This window comes from Dreissena polymorpha, chromosome 1 (genome assembly GCF_020536995.1).
Source record: "Dreissena polymorpha isolate Duluth1 chromosome 1, UMN_Dpol_1.0, whole genome shotgun sequence".
Lineage (NCBI taxonomy): Eukaryota > Metazoa > Mollusca > Bivalvia > Myida > Dreissenidae > Dreissena > Dreissena polymorpha.
Genome location: NC_068355.1, coordinates 71,306,100 through 71,326,965, shown reverse-complemented (window position 1 = coordinate 71,326,965; position 20,866 = coordinate 71,306,100). Strand labels below are relative to the sequence as shown.

Below are 20,866 nucleotides of genomic sequence, written 5' to 3'. Positions count from 1 at the left end.
AAAAAACATTAAGTTACAAGTAATATGTAATTCAACTGTCAATTTTGAGCAAGATCCACCAAATTTGCCGACTAAGTATTTTATAGTGGAAAAACAGACAAAGACCTTCTAAGTATATTCAGAGCAGTTGAAGACACAAGCTTTGTGTCTTATGTAAGACTGGGCAGAGCCGCATTTTGAGAAAACTGGAATTAATGCAAAGTGTCTGGCTTGTCTGGGACGACACTTTCCACTTTTATGGTATTTTTAGTTTCAAGGAAGTCCCTTCTTACCGAAAATCAAGTTTAGGCGGAAAGTGTAGTCCCTGATAAGCCTGTGCGGACTGTACAGGCTAATCTGGGACGACACTTTAAGCACATGCATTAAGCCCAGTATTCTCAGAACAAGGCTCAGGCATATGAAGGGACAAGTGCAATGCATAATGCTTCCCAATTTGTGGGGGCATAAAAAGATAACCACACATAACAGTAAAATGATTTCTTACAATAAGATTTCTTAAGACACTTAAACAAAAGCATAATCCATACTTGATCATTATACTAGACTATAGTAAGAGGCTTGCTAAGTAAAAGCTATTCTGAGAAAATACGCCAATCTATCCAACCCACACTAGCCAATCTAAAGGTGGTGCAATGATTGTGTTTATTGGTTGAAGAGCGGAGAAATAAGATGACTTCAATCATTGTACACATTTTACTTGGCATAACAGTTTTCAAAATAAGTTTTTGTCGGGCAGAGATTCCATTATATTTTTTCTTAATTGTGAAAGAAATTTTGGCATAGTTCTAAGTCATGTATATTTTTTTTTACACTGTTGACTGAATGTTTAATGTGTTCAGATGTATACTTAACTATAAAGAAACGTTTTGTGAAACTAAATCAAAACTATTAATAATTTAATTGACTGCTTATCTTGAAAATTCAGGAATAAACAGCAGAAATTCTGTGACTAGCAACAAACTGCAACAACAGCGCAACAACAACAGATGAACAATAAAAGGTCAGACCTTGCTTCTTATGGTGGAGTGCTGCATGAAAATACAAATACATAAATGGGACTTATTCCAAGTGGTATTTATTACAGAGTTTTAGTTGTTAATTATAGATGTCTAACACTACATATCCAGTACAAAGTACAGTACAAGTCCCTAAATTTCGGTTCTTAAAAAACACTCTATGTTTGACAAATCATGAAATGATGATGAACATAGCAACTGGATTAAACATATAATATTGATAATATTGTATCAAAACCATCTAAGTGTAGGTATTAAATATAATATACATATAATATAAGTAAATGTTAATTGTACAGAAACCCTAATGATGTTATAAACTATTTACCCAATTAACATAAGTCCTTCAAAACGAAAGCGAGATATAAAATGGGCATACAGGCTCACAAATGAAACCTTTGACCTTGAGTAGGTGTGAAAGGCCCCACGGTGTAGATGCATATCGGTGGCCTCTCTGTCAAAATACTGCCTCTCATAAAATATAAACATGAAAAATGGATGATCGTCATTCACAAACAGATAAGAAAATCTAAAATTAAAACCCGTAAACACATTTGTGCATAAAAAGAGGTGGTCCATGAGTTGAAGCATATATTTAAATAGAGTTTGTGATAAGTGTTTGGACCTGCCGAATACTGTGCACCTGTAGCTGGATATATGCTTCAACTCATGGACCACCTCTTTTTATGCAAAAATGTGTTTACAGGTTTTAATTTTAGATTTTCTTATCTGTTTTGTGAATTACGATCATCCATTTTTCATGTTTATAACAGAGAGGCAGCCGCGGATGAACAGAGAGGCAGCATTTTGACAGAGAGGCCACCAATATGCATCTTCACCGTGGGCCCATGCCTCCTGAAATTTGTATAAGTTACCTTTACACTTGATGTTTCAGGAAAACCTTTCATGTTGATAGGAGGTGAAAAGAGGATAACACAATGACCTTAACATTAACCTTCATGTGTGGTCTTTACCTTGAGAAAGAGAGACTGGCTCATGCCATCTGCATACTGTCACTTGAGACAGAGAGACTGGCTCATGCCATCTGCATACTGTCACTTGAGACAGAGAGACTGGCTAATGCCATCTGCATACTGTCACTTGAGACAGAGAGACTGGCTCATGCCATCTGCATACTGTCACTTGAGACAGAGAGACTGGCTCATGCCATCTGCATACTGTCACTTGAGACAGAGAGACTGGCTCATGCCATCTGCATACTGTCACTTGAGACAGAGAGACTGGCTCATGCCATCTGCATACTGTCACTTGAGACAGAGAGACTGGCTCATGCCATCTGCATACTGTCACTTGAGACAGAGAGACTGGCTCATGCCATCTGCATACTGTCACTTGAGACAGAGAGACTGGCTCATGCCATCTGCATACTGTCACTTGAGACAGAGAGACTGGCTCATGCCATCTGCATACTGTCACTTGAGACAGAGAGACTGGCTCATGCCATCTGCATACTGTCACTTGAGACAGAGAGACTGGCTCATGCCATCTGCATACTGTCACTTGAGACAGAGAGACTGGCTCATGCCATCTGCATACTGTCACTTGAGACAGAGAGACTGGCTCATGCCATCTGCATACTGTCACTTGAGACAGAGAGACTGGCTCATGCCATCTGCATACTGTCACTTGAGACAGAGAGACTGGCTCATGCCATCTGCATACTGTCACTTGAGACAGAGAGACTGGCTCATGCCATCTGCATACTGTCACTTGAGACAGAGAGACTGGCTCATGCCATCTGCATACTGTCACTTGAGACAGAGAGACTGGCTCATGCCATCTGCATATTGTCACTTGAGACAGAGAGACTGGCTCATGCCATCTGCATACTGTCAATGTGACCTCAGACATTAGACCTTCAAGTTTAAAACGGGATTGCCTTGAGCCTTCTTCACGTCATCTCAATGACCAAAACATTTAACTCATGTAATGGGAAATAATAGGTTTTATGTGATATTAAGCAGACACAAAATATAGGCTTAATATTTGACCTTAAAGTGTGACCTTGACCCCACAAGTCAACGCAACAAACTGATGTCGGTAACCCAATTCCACATAATAAAGAATATAGATTTCTAGCAGAACCAACCATTCCTACCATTTTCCTATACATAATGTTAAACTAGAAAATCTGTTTACATTAACTTTTGTTTAATCAAGTCATGGTTTGTTATGCAATTGATCAATTTACATTTGATTTCACCGAAAAGTAAGCATACAATCATAACAATGCCATTGGATATTGATTTTCACAGTGCATGGCTACAGATAGTATACAATCCAAAAACACACCATTTCTTCAAGATATAGAGTCCCTACATTCAAGATAATATATATTACTAAAATGTAAAGAAAGTTATAAATGTGCATTCTGCATAACCTAACATTCAAATACATGTATACTACGGGTGTATAGAAATTATAAATAAAGCTATAACCAAATATAGACAGTAAAATCCATTTGAAACAATATTTCTTTAAATGATATAACCATTCACAGAGAATATATGGTTAGTGACTTTTGATATAAGACAAGTCTGATATGTAATAGGAAAAAGTGAGACGTACTCAACATCAACTCTATTTATAATGCAATTTTTTTTTTAAATATTGTTAAAAACAAGTGGAACCATAATAGCATTGCACTGCTAACCTGATTCTGAGGTGAACTAACAGTCAAAATTTGACCTCTGGTTAGAAAAAAAGAGTATATAAACCAAACGCATACATAAAGATTAACAAAAATGCAATATATGGAAATGAGACACCCTGATATCAACACTGATTGATGCATCAAAAACAACACATACAAAATAGTCAAATCATAAATATTACCATTGAAACATGTGTTGTGTCTGTCAATTGATAATGATTCATAGGCAATCAACTTATTAATTTGATTGTTAAACCTATACACATATACTTATGCCATGAAAGGTCTATACAGAAAACATGGTTTTATGATGCACGTTTTCTTAAGAAGGTACGTTACATAAAATTATTGGTGTTTTTTTTAAATTTACTTTGTTGGTCTAGGTTTCCTATTGTTAAATATTATTGCAAGCGGAGTTTACTGTTATATTCATAAATCTTACAGCAATTATACTTACTGTAGCCATCTGTTAATAAAAAGTCAACATAATAAAAGCTACACAATAAAAGATTAAATAAAAAACGTAATAGATCCATGGTGACCCTTGAGTGCTCTGATCAAAAATGAAACCTACATTAGCTCTTAACTATAACAATAATGTCCTAAGCTTTATATTATATTCAGTGTCTATTAGCAACTTCACCACATTTGATGGCTTCCTGGCAAATAAATAAAATACAGGCAAACATCGCGCAAAATCACACTTAAACGACTAAAACACTCCAGCAGTGTTTGCATAAAACATTTCTTACCCCTGCATCCTTGGATTTTGGTACATAGTGATGGATGTCCTTGACAGAAGCCATGAGGAACGGAACCCTATCTTCCAAAACCTGCAATATGGGCAAGGCCTTTTGTCAATCCCTCAAAAATACCTCATCACAATGCATTTACTAAGGTTTGGTAATAACTAATAACAGAAAAGATTATTAACATTTATTGATTTTCAATTTGGCCATTTAAATGTCTTTAAATGTCTTCGTTTTTGAAAATCAGAAAACTAAATTTGCTACTACAAAACAGATACTTGACAAACATTAACAATTAAAACACTAAAATTGTAGTAAATATTTCTCAGATTTAAAACAATGGAGTCTTAATGAATTCTACATGATGACTCATAGAGAATAGAGTCAAGCAGTATAATTGTCAATAAGGATGTATTGAAACAATAATTGGTTAAGTTACGAAACCAAACAGCACCGAATACTAAACTCACATCGTTTAGGGCATCTTGTGCTAGGCTCCTGAATGACAAAAGTACGCCAATGATTGTCATACGCATCAACACGCTGTCCACATCTGTAAACAGAAGCCCAGTTACCATACTGACATCATGAGGCATGCAGAGCAAGGCTATTGCCAAGCAATATGGTTCCCTACTGGCTCCACCATTGTCAGAAATTCCACCATTTTCAGAATTATATTTTTTGTGGTTGCCATAGCAACCACAATTTTTGACGTAGGAACAAAATGAAATGAAGTGCATTATGTCCATATTGCCATATATCCATGTTGCAAGTTTCATGAAATAATATTAAGAACTTTTAAAGTTATCGCAGGATCCAGAAAAGTGTGACAGACAGACTCACAGACAGACGCACAGAGCGCAAACCATAAGTCCCCTCCGGTGAAAACGGTAGGGGACAACAATCCCCATAATGTAGGAGTTTGGAAATAAAACACTCCAGTGCAGGATTTCATTTGAAATATAAGATATAAACAGAAACAGGCAGGATAATAGTAAATAAGTGTTCAGAGAGTGGCAATTAAAGCTCAAGAATACTAACTTTCAGAATTAATAGTTCTTGGTATAATAAATACCTAAACCTACACTTATGTGTATAGATGAATTGGCTAAAAACTGTTGAAAGCATAATTTATAACATCAATTATTACTCCTATTTTATTTTATTTACGATGATTCATCTCATAAGATGATTAAAATGTGCTGCATTCTAGGAAAACTTGACTTAATGCAAAAGTGTTATACCACATTAGCTATGCAATCCGCAAATTCTTATCAGCACAACACTTTCCGATATAACCACCTTTTTTGTTTAAACATAGACTCTTCTCAACAAAAATTCAGTCTACATGTAGGTATATACTGCAGTCTTTGACTGCACAGGCTATTCAGGAATGCAAATTTACGCAAATGCATGAAACCAAGTTTTGCAAAAATTTGACAAAAAGTCTGCAATTCATAACTTTTTAATTAACAGGTGGCAGACATATCAAACAGCAAGTAGGGGCAAAGAAGAAACATTGGCTGGTATCAGGTAAAGAAACAAATAAAAAATAGACACCTGAGCATTATCATCCTAATTGGCACATTACATGGACTGATTTTAAAATCAAACATAACTTAAAGTCGTTTGAAAAAGGATTTCAAAGTAATATTTCTTTTCTTTTTTATTAATTTAAATTTATGTTTTTTAAACATAAATTTTGTCCACATACCTATTAAGAGGTGAAATACCATGTGGCCATGCTTCTGAAGAAATTGTGTGTATTTTGGAATAGGACCATCAAAGAATCACTCATACTAAGACAGTTTAAAAATAATCTGAGTGATTTTAAAGGAAATTGATGACAAAAGAGGACAACAACTGATAAATGACACGGAACATTTCCTAAGTGAGATAAAATGAGATTAGAATATGTGTGTTGATTATAAAAAATGAAACTAGAGCTTTGTCACAGACGTGATGAATACCCCCACATGCCGCATTGACACATAATATTTTGCATGTCGTCTTCACAAAAAACAGCGGACACCATGCTCAATTTTTAAAACGCACTAAGTGACCCCTTGACCAAGCTTTTGACCCAGAAAGGCCCATGTTCTAACTTGGCCTTAAGATCATCTCCATAAAACTTCTGACCAAGTTTGATGAAGATCGGATGTAAACTACTTGAATTAGAGAGCGGACACAATGCTGAATGTTAAATAACACACTAAGTGACCCCGTGACCTAGTTTTAGGCCCGGAATAGCCCATGTTCAAACTTGTCCTAGAGATAATTTAGATAAAACTTGTGACTAAGTTTGGTGAGGATTGGATGAAAACTACTTGAATTAGAGAGTGGACAACATGGTGAGGTTTTAAAACGCACTAAGATACCCCGTGACCTAGTTTTTGACCCGGCATGACCCAAACTTGACCTTGACATCATCTAGATACAACTTCTGACCAATTTTGGTGAAGATTGGATAAAAACTACTCGAATTAGAGAGCAGACAACATGGTGAGGTTTAAAACACACTAAGTGACCCCGTGACCTTGTTTTTGACCCAGCAAGGCCCATGTTCAAACTTGACCTACACATCATCTAGTTACAACTTTTGACCAAGTGTGATGAAGATCGGATTTAAACTACTTGAAATAGAGAGCAGACACCATGCTCAATGTGGAAAACGTACTAAGTGACCCTGTGACCTAGTTTTTGATCTTGCATGGCCCATGTTCGAACTTGGCCTTCAGATCATCTAGATAAAACTTCTGACCAAGTTTGGTGAAGATCGCATGAAAACTACTTGAATAAAAGAGAGGACAGCATGCTGAATGTTAAAAAACGCACTTAGTGACACAGTGACCTAGTTTTTGACCCGGCAAGGCCCATGTTTGAACTTGGCCTTAAGATCATCTAGATACAACTTCTGACCAAGTTTGGTGAAGATCGGATGAAAACTACTTGAATAAGAGAGCGGACAACATGCTGATGTTTAAAACGCACTAAGTGACCCCCGGACCTAGTTTTTGGCCCGGCAAGGCCCATGTTCGAACGTGGCCTAGACATCATGTAGATACAACTTTTGACCAAGTTTGGTGAAGACCGGATGAAAACTACTTGAATTAGAGAGCGGACAACATGTTGAATGTTTAAAATGCACTAAGTGACCCCGTGACCTAGTTTTTGACCCGGCATGGCCCATGTTCGAACTTGGTCTAGACATCATGCAGATACAACTTCTGACCAAGTTTGGTGAAGATCGAATGAAAACTACTTGAATTAGAGAGCGGACACTTAATACGGACCGACAGACCGACCATCCGACCGACAAGTTCACTCCTATATACCCCTCTAAACTTTATTTGTGGGGGTATAATAAACATGCCAACAAAATTGCGCATGCTATCAATTACATATAGGGATTTCATATATCTTTATTTTCAGAATGCTTATCTGGGACTATTCTTTACATACATGCATTAAGCCCATGTTTCCCCAGAGACCATTACAATCGTAATTACATGTAATAACTAAGATACAAATGCAAGACTTGGCAAATAACAATGCTGCCTGAAGACATGATACAGACATCTCTCAACTGCAAGATATGACTAAGAAATGTCACACATGAAAGACTTATCAAGAAAGATAATAAATCAAGACAAAACCGTGCAAAGACATTATTGCAAAAAATGACCAAAATACTGTTACAGAAGGACCTTGCTGCAAGACATGACAAAGATAGGTTCATCTTGTAAGATGTAACATGGTGATTAAAGGAACTTACTGCAAATAATGATATAAGTGAATACTTAATAGAAGGTGATCTAATTTAATCATAGAGAAAGAAAGAACCTTTTTTATTGTAATTATATCAAAAAGATCATGGACAGAGTCACTTGATATGAATGAATCAAGCCTGTCAAAGCAAAGGCAGGGATGCAAAGTACCTTTCTCACAATGCTGTTTATCTTTAGCTATAAATCGGAAAAGAAAATATTTCAGGGTGTATTTTTTTATTGTAACATAAAAGGATGCAGGCTTTTAAGAAGCCCCTACATGCATCCTAATCTGTTACAATAAATAAAACAAGGGACAAAATTGTCACAAAACCAGGTTTTCATTGTGAAAAAAAAATCTGATAAAGGGAGAAACTCAAACTGAACTTTTGAAATGAACAAACAAAATTAACCCCCTTTGTAAGTTTGTTTCAAAAAAATAAATATTTTTAGTCGTGGCGTCCTTGACATTGGAGATATTGACGTGATTCTTTCGTGCGACACACCGTCCCATGATGGTGAACAAATGTGCCAAATGATTTTAAAATCTCACAATGAATGACATAGTTATGGCCAGAACAAGCTCATTTATGGCCATTTTTGACCTTTGAACTCAAAGTGTGACCTTGACCTTGGAGATATCGAGGTAATTATTTCGCGCGACACACCGTCCAATGATGGTGAACAAATGTGCCAAATGATTTTAAAATCTGACAATGAACGACATAGTTATGGCCCGGACAAGCTTGTTCCGCCAGCCCGCCAGCCAGCCCGCCAGCCAGCCAGCCAGCCCGCCCGCATTCGCCAATCTAATAACCAGTTTTTTCCTTCGGAAAACCTGGTTTATTAACAATCATATTAAAAGCAGTAAATTTCACTTGAAGCTCAAGCACTAGACCAAAATAATAGAGCATGAAAACACCAATAAACGTGTGCGTTACAGAAATAATTCTGCATCTGAAAAAAAAAATTATTAAAAATAAACAGACATTCCTTAGAGTTTCAATTCTAATATAATCCCCAGAGTTATAAAAGAAGAGACACAAACATTTAAAACACTTCTTACATTCCATAAAATTGAATACCATACTGTAAAACCATTAAATTTCGTGTGGTACGAATATTCGTGGATTTCGTTGGTCCGCTGAACCACGAATTCAAGTACCAACGATTATTTATACATTTTTAATCCAAAATCGGACATTTCGGAATGTCATGTCGGGCAATCGTGCTATAGTAGGAGTACGTGTCTGAACTGTTCCCGTTTTCAACCATTTTGAAAGAGACATTGTTTGATTATGCTATGCTAGTTAATACCATATGTTGTTTTCTTGTGTTTGGGTAATAATAATTTTTAAATCAAGCACGGTATTTAAACTGTTCATTAACAATTGTTCTCTTTAACGTGACGTTGTCAAATTAACAGTTTGCAGATGTATCAAATATGTCAATTAGTGCCAATTAAAGTTAAAAGAGACAACGGTTTTCACACGTTATTTTGGGGACCTTATTACTCAATTGTTACTACTAGGTGATAGATTGCGCTGAGAATTGCAAATATTGTCAAAACAACATTGATGGCAATTAGCGAGGGGGGACAAACAAGTGCGCCGCTTTATCGCTCTTATTTACAATTATCGGCAACACTTTCATGCTTCAGTGCACATTAACCTCAAGTCTTGCTGTCAACACGGATTAGCAGATTATACTTTGTTATTACTTTTGTTGTTTTAATAAAAGTTAAATTATTATGACAATCAGTCTTCCCAAAAAATTTGAAATCCACGAAATTACGTGTCAACGAATTAGTTGTTTTTTATTAAACCATGAAATTTCATACAGACGAATTTCTATACGTTTACAGTACTTAGTTTTTCGGTTACTCAAAATTTTCAGACATCCTCTTTTTTTATTCAGTAGAATTTATTTTTTAATCAGTTTTTTGCATGTTTAGATTTCATGCATTAATTAACAAATCTTAATTTTGGACAGATTTGTGTGTATCCCCCAGCTCATCATGTGTTTTACTGACCTGCCAGTCAGAAGACCATTATGTTTGCTTTTTTTTTCTAAATATGTATAATTTTTAAAATAGTTAACATAGGTTCAACCTCATATATCTTCAATGGAAAATTTAGAAAAATGTCAATGCTCAAAATGTCAAGTGCAAATAATTGGCTGTGCTATGCCATACTTTAAGGTGAAAAACAATAATTGAAACAAGAGCACCTTCTTACGGGTGCAGACCGCTCATCTATTTTTCTTTTTAAAGGTGTAGGGACCTATCTCAAATTTAATCACAAAGGAGGGAGGGGTGGAGTGGAGAGGGGTGTATACAAATAAATGTAGTGTGGGGGTGTGGTCATTTATTTCATTATCTTCCAAAAATGCAAAAATCAATAATTTGTTTTTTTTTTGGGGGGGGGGGAGGGGTTCTTGGGTGGGATGGTTGGACGGTATTTCAAAAATAAAATTAAAAATTTTTGTTGTGTTTTTTAACCATGTTTGAAAAAAAAACAAGAGATGTGTTTGTCAGAAACACAATGCCCCCTATTGCGCCGGTTAATTTTTTAATTTTTTTTTTTTAAACCTTTAACCTTGAACCTTGGCCTTGTCCTCGAACTTCCATCACTCAAAATGTGCAGCTTTATACGAACGCCGCTTTGAAATAATTTTTTTTTAACTTTGACCTTGAAGGATGACCATGACCTTGAACTTCCACCATTCAAAATGTGCAGCTTAAAGAGAACGCCGCTTTGAAAAAAAAATAAATTGACCTTTGACCTTGAAGGATGACCTTGACCTTAAAGGATGACCTTGAACTTCCACCACTCAAAATGTGCAGCTTCATGAGAACGCCGCTTTGATTTTATTTTTTTTTACCTTGAAGGATGACCTTGACCTTGAACTTCCACAACTCAAAATGTGCAGCTTCATGATAACGCTGCTTTGATTTTTTAAATATTTTTTTACCTTTGACCTTGAAGGATGATCTTGACCTTGAAAGATGACCTTGACCTTGAACTTCCACCACTCAAAATGTGCAGCTTCATGATGACGCCACTTTGAATTTTTTTTTTTAACATTTGACCTTGAAGGATGACCTTGACCTTGAAGAATGACCTTGACCTTCCACCACTCAAAATGTGCAGCTTAAAGAGAATGCCGCTTCGATTTTTGTTTGACCTTTGACCTTGAAGGTTGACCTTGACCTTGAAGGATGACCTTGACCATTCACCACTCAAAATGTGCAGCTTCATGAGAACGCCGCTTTGAATTATTTTTTTTGACCTTGAAGGATGACCTTGACCTTGAACTTCCACCACTCAAAATGTGCAGCTTCATGAGATACACATGCATGCCAAATATCAAGTTGCTATCTTCAATATCAAAAAAAGTTATGGCCAATGTTAAAGTTTTCGGACGGATACACCATAAATTTGACATTTGACCTTGAAGGATGACCTTGACCTTTCACCACTCAAAATGTGCAGCTCCATGAGATACACATGCATGCCAAATATCAAGTTGCTATCTTCAAAAGTGAAAAAGTTATGGCCAATGTTAAAGTTTTTTTCGGACAGACGGACAGACTAACTGACATACTGATGGACAGTTCAACTGCTATATGCCACCCTACTGGGGGCATAAAAATTATTTTTTTGGGGTGGGGGTGGGGGGGGGGGGGTATAGTGTGGGTGTGGTGGTCATTTATTAGATGATCTAAATTAAAAAAAAATGGGGGGAATTTGAGGGGCGTGGGGGATGGTTTGGGTGGAGTCTATTGTGGTATGTCAGGTAAGAGTTGTTTTGTCAAAGTATCAATCAAATCTAATCACAAATAAAGAAGTTATGGCAATTTAAGCAAAATTTAATAATTTGACCTTGAGTCAAGGTCATTCAAAGGTCAAGGTAAAATTCAACTTGCAAGGTACAATACCCTTATGATAGCATGAAAGTATTTGAAGTTTAAAAGCAATAGCCTTGATACTTTAGAAGTACATGTAAAGTGGATCTAAACACAAAATGTAACCATATATTCAAAGTTACTAAGTCAAAAAAGGGCCATAATTCCGTAAAAATGACGACCAGAGTTATGCAACTTGTCCTTTACTGTCCCCTTATGATAGTTTGGGAGTGTTCCAAGTATGAAAGCAATATCTATGATACTTTAGGGGTAAAGTGGACTAAAACATAAAACTTAACCAAATTTTCAAGTATAAAGGGCCCATAATTCCATCAAAATGCCAGTCAGAGTTACATAACTTTGCCTGCACAGTCCCCTTACGATAGTTAGTAAGTGTTGCAAGTATGAAAGCAATAGCTTTGATACTTTAGGAAAAAAGTGGACCTTAACACAAAACTTAACCAAATTTTTAATTTTTTAAGTATAAAAAGGGCACATAATTCTGTCAAAATGCCAGTCAGAGTTACACAACTTTGCCTGCACAGTCCCCTTATAATAGTTAGTAAGTGTTGCAAGTATGAAAGCAATAGCTTTGATACTTAAGGAATAAAATGGACCTAAACACAAAACTTAACCAAAATTTTCAATTTTCTAAGTATAAAAAGGGCACATAATTCTGTCAAAATGCAAGCCAGAGTTATCTAACTTTGCCTGCCCAGTCCCCTCATGATAGTAAGTAAGTGTACCAAGCTTTAATGCAATAGCATTAATACTTTATGAGAAAAGTGGACCTAAACGCAAAACTTAACCTGACGCCGACGCCAAGGTGATGACAATAGCTCATAACTTTTTTCAAAAAATAGATGAGCTAAAAAAGAAACAAACTCATAATAAGCACAGTTTGTATTAGCTAAGGTTCAATGAATAAAAGTTTACATTCGGAATTTTCATTACATCAAACGCTATAATTGCTCAAAGTTGGAGCTTTTTTTTATAAAACAAAATAAGAACATGAACTTATTATAATTTCATTCCAAACATCTAAGTATTTATTATATTACGATGTGGTATTGACAAGCACAGGCTATAATTGATAAAGGCTATTCTGCAAATGATGTTATACACAAGAATGCATGAATGACAATGCCATGGGTATATTGTCATAGTGTCTCTTTTTTTTAAATTCTTTTGGGCATATTTTTAATGTATCTTGACAGTAACAAAATGTATAATTGTTCAGTGTCCATTTACAATAGTTGTACTTACAGTACAGTAGTTAAGTAAGTACAGTACTTACAGTAGCTGTAATTTTCTTACAAAAGCTAAGGAATGACTGTTTGCCAAGCAAAAATAATCAACACACAAACCATCTAGCTGAAATAAAAAGGTAAATATCATTTAGGGCAAGTAATATATCTATGATTAACACCCTAGGGCAGCAATTGCTAACTTGTAACATGTTATTGGCTCATTCCAAGAACTCACCACTTGTATTATTTGCACGTGGACCTAAAACATGTTAAATACATGTATACAAAAATATGCAACCCTTAGCATACAGATAGATAAAATGCAATAGCACTTGTTCAATCAAAATTTTAATACTTACCAATGTATATTCAAAGTTTTTATACTTACCATTGTATATTCAATGTGGAAAATTATATCCTATTGTAATTGTATATATTTGATTTCACTCTTTCCCATAACAAATCTTGCCAGTATTGTTTTCTTTTTGTAACAATCAATTGGCAGTAGATGACTATTGGTTAAGCAACCCTTTTCAACAGTGATAAATTCACAGAAGCATAGAAAACAAGACTATTGTCAAGCAATATGGTCCCCTACCTGTGAAAGTCCACCATTGTAAGACTTTTTATTTTTCTTTTTTCTTTTTTATTTGTTGCCATAGCAACCAGAATTTTTGAAGTAGGAATAAAATGAAATGACGTGCATAATCTCCATACTGCCATCTATCCATGCTTAAAGTTTCATGAAAAAATATAAAGAACTTTTTAAGTTATCGCAGGATCCAGAAAAGTGTGACAAACTGACTGACTGACAGACAGACTCACTGACACACAGAGCGCAAACCATAAGTCCCCTCCGGTTTCACTGGTAGAGGACAACAATGCATTAAACCATTGATATATCAGACAAGGGACAAAATTGTTACAAAACCAGGTTTTCATTGTGAAAAAAAAATCTGATAAAGGGAGAAAACTCAAACTGAACTTTTGAAATGACCAAAAAAAATTAACCCCCTTTGTAAGTTTTTTGTTGTTTTTTTTTAATCTATTTTTAGTCGTGGCGACCTTGACATTGGAGATATTGACGTGATTCTTTCGTGGGACACACCGTCCCATGATGGTGAACAAATGTGCCAAATGATTTTAAAATCTCACAATGAATGACATAGTTATGGCCAGGACAAGCTCATTTATGGCCATTTTTGACCTTTGAACTCAAAGTGTGACCTTGACCTTGGAGATATCGACGTAATTATTTCGCGCGACACACCGTCCAATGATGGTGAACAAATGTGCCAAATGATTTTAAAATCTGACGATGAACGACATAGTTATGGCCCGGACAAGCTTATTCCGCCAGCCCGCCAGCCAGCCAGCCCGCCCGCATTCGCCAATCTAATAACCAGTTTTTTCCTTCGGAAAACCTGGTTAAAAACCTGGTTAAAAAAAGTAGGGATGGCAAAATTATTCGAATTATCGAATATTCGAATAATAAAAGTGATATTCGCATTTTTTTTCAAACGTAATTTCACCAATATTTAAAGACCTGCGAACCGCTTACTAAAAAGCAACCGATATCACTTGGGAGTAACATGTTTGACGTGACGTTCTTCGTGTCAAACTGATAACGCGGCCCGTATCAGTGTTGATTGCGCAATGCAATATACACGCTCTAAGAAAGGCCCCGACTGCTGTTTGCCAATGGGGTGCCAATTAACGGTTTCAATTGACTGGCGAATAATAAGTTTTGTGATCATAGTATATGCAGCCATTAAAATGTGTGAATCACTCAAATCGCGAAATGACATATACTTACTGTAAGAAAGGGCCCGAACTGTTGTTTGTCAATTAGGTACCAATTAAGGGCTTCAATTTACTTGCGAATAATAATTTAGTTTTTGTGATCACAGTTTGAACAGACATTTAAATATGTGAATTACTCAAAAGTAACAGATGATATAAATTCAACAATCATCAAGGAATCATAATTCAAATCTGAAAATGCCACCAGCCCCTTCTGCAGTATGGAATACTTTCCACGGTCTGTGGATAAGAAGACCGCAACGTATACTGTGTGTAAACTTAGTTTTACATATGCGCGGTCTGCTACAAATCTGTGGAGTCATTAAAAAATAAAATTCTATGACACGATGTTTTTCATTCTATTTGTGCCCGATCACAGTATCGGTCATAGTATTAGTCGACAGCGATACAATTATTCGATAGCAACGTTAATAAACAGCCTCGTATTTAGCAAACGGATATAACTTACAAACCAATGTAAATTAACACATAACAAGGTAAAATCCATCCAGCCGTTTTATGCGAATATTCGAATATTCGATTGAATGAATTTGCGAACATTCGAATACCGATATTGGTATTCGATGCCATCCCTAGAAAAAAGACAAAAATTACACATATTTTATGGTGCACCAATACACTGATTGAAATGTCCCAGCCATTCCTTCAACCAAACCTTTAAATATTTAGAGGAATCTTTGAACATGCGTTCGTAAGAAGATCCCAGCACTTTGGACTCACATCCCACCACCCTGTGATACTCACTGACAAGCTTCCTGAACAGGTCTCTCATCACATCAGGCCGGTCAAAACTGGTTCTCAGCTGAGCTAGCACTTCTCGGTTTGATACAACAAGTTTCTGTAAAAGAAGCAAGCCAAAAGGAATTGAACAACCTGTCTAAGTTCTCATTTAAGCTTTATTATAAGCAAACCAAATTTGTGCTTAGTAAAAATGTTGGTTTGGTCTAAAGAAACTCAAACCCACCTTTTTAAATTTGAAAGTAGGTTTACATTTTGCCTTGATTTTGATGTTCGTAAAAAAGGACATGTGAAAAATGCCATGGAAGGAAAACTTTCCACGCAATAAAGTTATCAAAGGTGTTTATGAGATAAGCTCTAATACATTTTGAAAACCTTTAGGATGATTCGGGTCATGAAAAATGGGTCTCATACTGTACGCAGCCAACAACAAGAGGGCCAAGATGGCCCTAGTTTGCTCACCTGACCCGGTTCATTCAATCTTTACCAAACGTCAAACTTGACCTAGATATTTCCAGACAAACATCCTGGTCAAGTTTCATCATTATTGAACCAAAACTCTGGCGTATGGAGTGTTTTTGTAAGATTTCACCTGGTGACCTATATTTTGAGTTGACCCCCCTTACCAAACATCAAACTTTGATTACAAAAATATATATTTTGACCAAAATTCATAAAATCTGAAACAAAATTGTGACCTCTAGAGTGTTTACAAGGATTTTGTATAATATAATGAAAATTTGGACAATCTAAGGGCAATAATTATGGCATAAATTATGTGATTTTGCTCATTATCAAACTTGACTGAGATCTTTCAGCAACTTTCATAAAGAATGCTTGAAAAGTGTAAATGCTAGAGTGTATACAACCAAATGTGGACGAACGGACGGCGGACAAAGACCAATTCTAAAACCTCACCTCAGCAATCAGATGAGCTAAAAATTGTGTTTCACCGATCTGAGCCATTTCCCGACTTGTCCGAGAAATCAATAAAACCAATGTATAAGTTTCACGATGATTAGGCAAAAAATGAGACTTCTATAGTGTTAGATCACAAGGTTTCTCTCTAGTCACATAAGGAAAACTGCCCCACCACCCTAGCGGCCATGATTTTTTACCATTTGCGAACACATTTGAGATATATATATCTCTAATCATTTCACCATGTTTTTCAACGGACCGGAACCATTTTCGAACTCAACTCTCATATAAGGAAACAAATGTTCTGACCAAATTTCATGAAAATTGGGCCAAAAATGTGACTTCTAGAGTGTTCACATGTTTTCACTATATACATATAGAGAAAAATGCCCCGCCTACTGGCGGCCATGTTTTTTCACCGATCATGACCATTTTCGAACTTTTCCGAGAAATCAATAAAACCAATGTTCTGACCAACTTTCATGATGAGTGGGCAAAGATTGTGACTTCTAGAGTGTTTACAAGGTTTCTCTATAGCCAAATAAGGAAAACTGCCCGGCCCACTGGCGGCCTTGTTTTTTCAACGGACCGAAACCACTTTTGAACTCAACCAACATATCATTAAGAAAAACATTTTGACAAAGTTACATGAAGATTGGGCATGAAATGTGACTTAAACAGTGTTTACAAGTTTTTTCCTTTTTCTGACCTAGTGACATAGTTTTTGACCCGGCACTACCCAGTTTCGAACTCGACCGAGATTTCATTCGGACGAAGCTTATGACCAAGTTTCATGAAGATCGGACAATAAATGTGGCTTTTAGAGTGTTTACGAACAAATGTGGACGGACGGAGAGACGACGGACAAAGACCGGTCAAAAAAAGAGAAATCAGATGAGCTAAAAAGCTCAAGCGCAGTCTGGAAGGGAGCTACACTGTCTGCTATTAGGTCATGCAAGGTTTGTGGTCTCAATAGCTGACAGGGTAGCTTATGACAAGACAGTGCAAATGCGCAGGCTGGTCTGGAGCTATAGTGGCAATAAATGGGCTATTGCATAAATCTCATTTTGCATGACACCGGTAACATTGCAAATACATGTAAGGAGAATTGCAAATACATGTAAGGAGATTAAATAAAAAGGGTTCATGGTTTATATTTTATCAGAAGCTTGTGGTCCCAGGTCATATAACCAATGAAATGTTTTTTAACTCTTTCCCACTCAGAATCAAAGAAAACAAGAGGGCCTGAAAGGCCCAAAGTCGCTCACCTGAGATAACAAGATATTATTGGGATAAATCTTCTGACCAAGTTTCACGAAGATCGGAAAATAAATGTGGCCTCTAGAGTGTTAACAAGGTTTTACTAAAGCCATATAAGGAAAAAATGCCCCGCCCTCTGGCAGCCATGATTTTAAACCAACAGGCATCATTTTTGAACTCGTCCAAGATAATATCGGGATGAATCTTCTGACCAAGTTTCATGAAGATCGGACAGTAAATGTGGCCTCTAGAGTGTTAACAAGATTTTACAATAGCCATATAAGGAAAAATGCCCGCCCCTTGGAAGCCATTTTTTTCAAGCAAACATAATTATTTTTAAACTTATCCAAGATATCATCGAGACCAATCTTTAGACCAAATTTCATGAAGATTGGACAATAAATGTGACCTCTAGAGTGTTAACAAGGTTTTACTATAGCCATATAAGGAAAATAGCCCCGCCCCCGTGGTGGCCATGTTTTTCAACCAACCGGCATCATTTTTGAAATCTTCCAAGATTATATTGGGATGAATCTTCTGACCGAGTTTCATGAAGATCGGACTATAAATGTGGCCTCTAGAGTGTTAACAAGATTTTACTATAGCCTTATATAGCCATATAAGGAAAAATGCCCCGCCCCTTGGTGGCCATGTTTTTCAAGCAAACGTAACCATTTTCGAACTCATCCAAGATATCATTAAGACAAATCTTTTGACCAAATTTCACCAAGATTGGACAATAAATGTGGCCTCTAGAGTGTTAACAAGGTTTTACTACAGCCATATAATGAAAAATGCCCCGCCTCCTGGCGGCCATGTTATTCAACCAACCAGCATCATTTTCAAAGTCGTCCAAGATAGTATTGGGATGAATCTTCTGACAAAGTTACATCAAGATTGGAAATAAATGTGGCCTCTAGAGTGTTAACAAGATTTTACTATAGTCATATATAGCCATATAAGAAAAAATGCCCCCCCCCCTTGGCAGCCATGTTTTTCAAGCAAAGGTTACCATTTCTGAACTCATCCAAGATATCAGTGGGACAAATGTTCTGAGCAAGTTAAATGAAGATCGGAAAATAAATGTGGCCTCTAGAGTGTTAACAAGGTTTTACTATAGCCATATAAGGAAAAATGCCCCAACCCCTGGAGGCCATGTTTTTCAACCAACCTTCATCATTTTCGAACTTGTCCAAGATATTATTGGGATGAATCTTCTGACCAAGTTTTATGAGGATCGGACAATAAATGTGGCCTCTAGAGTGTTAACAAGATTTTGCTAGAGCCATATATAAACCAATCTTCTGACCAAATTTCATGAAGATTGGACAATAAATGTGGCCTCTAGAGTGAACAAGGCAAATGTTGACGTCGCACGACAGACAACGGACAAAAGGCGATCACAAAAGCTCAACATGAGCACGTTGTGCTCAGGTATGCTAACAAGGGCTGTTTGTAAAACATGCATGCCCCCCATATGGGCTGTCAGTTGTAGTGGTAGCCATTGTGTGAATATGGTTTTTGTCACTGTGACCTTGACCTATGACCTAGTGACCTGAAAATTTATAGGGGTCATCTGCCAATCATGATCAATGTACCTATGAAGTTTCATGATCCTAGGCGTCAGCATTCTTGAGTTATCATCCGGAAACCATTTTACTGTTTCAAGTCACTGTGACCTTGACCTTTGGCCAAGTGACCTGAAAATCAATAGGGGTCATCTGCCAGTCATGATCAATGTTCCTATGAAGTTTCAGGATCCTAGGCATAAGCATTCTTGAGTTATCATCCGCAAACCATTTTATTATTTCGAGTCACTGTGACCTTGACCTTTGACCTAGTGACCTGAAAATCAATAGGGGTTATCTGCCACTCTATCAATGTACATATGAAGTTTCATGCTCCTAGGCGTCAGCATTCTTGAGTTATCATCCCGAAACCATTTTACTGTTTCAAGTCACTGTGACCTTGACCTTTGACCTAGTGACCTGAAAATCAATGGGGGTCATCTGCCAGTCATGATCAATCTACCTATGAAGTTTCATGATCCTAGACCTAAGCATTCTTGAGTTATCATCCGGAAACCATTTTACTATTCCGAGTCACTGTGACCTTGACCTTTGACCTTGTGACCTGAAAATCAATGGGGGTCATCTGCCAGTCATGATCAATCTACCTATGAAGTTTCATGATCCTAGACCTAAGCATTCTTGAGTTATCATCCGGAAACCATTTTACTATTCCGAATCACTGTGACCTTGACCTTTGACCTTGTGACCTGAAATTCAATAGGGGTCATCTGCCAGTTATGGTCAATGTACCTATGAAGTTTCATGATCCTAGGCCTAAGCGTTCTTGAGTTATCATCCGGAAACCATTATACTATTTTGAGTCTCTGTGACCTTGACCTTTGACCAAGTGACCTGAAAATCAACAGGGGTCATCTGCCAGTCATGATCAATGTACCTATGAAGTTTCATGATCCTTGGCCTAAGCGTTCTTGAGTTATCATTCGGAAACCATCTGATGGACGGACCGACATGAGCAAAACAATATACCCCCTCTTCTTCGAAGGGGGGGGGGGGGGACATAAAAATGGCTTTTGGAACCAACATAACACCAGAACAGCCTGGAGTTACTGTTTGCTGTTCATCAGTATCTTAGAGTTTGAGATGTAGTGTTCAAACCTTGAATTTAGTCAAAAAGGTCTTAAATGCAATTTGAATTTCTAAAGCAATACACACAATGTCAAAGGGCATA

The 20,866-nt window shown here is 36.7% G+C and overlaps 1 protein-coding gene across 7 annotated transcripts in view; it reads right to left on the bottom strand.

Moving 5' to 3' along the window:
* LOC127834515 (membrane-associated protein Hem-like) overlaps window positions 1-20,866 on the bottom strand; it is a 142,574-nt gene that overhangs the window by 14,941 nt on the left and 106,767 nt on the right. For 3 of the 7 annotated variants that reach the window (XM_052360432.1, XM_052360392.1, XM_052360419.1), the window contains 5 exons: window positions 15,932-16,025; window positions 8,378-8,404; window positions 4,910-4,992; window positions 4,443-4,523; window positions 1,008-1,028 (listed from right to left, as the gene is read on the bottom strand). In XM_052360432.1, coding sequence (XP_052216392.1) covers window positions 1,008-1,028; window positions 4,443-4,523; window positions 4,910-4,992; window positions 8,378-8,404; window positions 15,932-16,025 — 306 coding nt within the window. The remainder of the gene's footprint in view (window positions 1-1,007; window positions 1,029-4,442; window positions 4,524-4,909; window positions 4,993-8,377; window positions 8,405-15,931; window positions 16,026-20,866) is intronic. The other 4 variants (XM_052360411.1, XM_052360426.1, XM_052360403.1 and 1 more) reach the window with 3 other exon arrangements.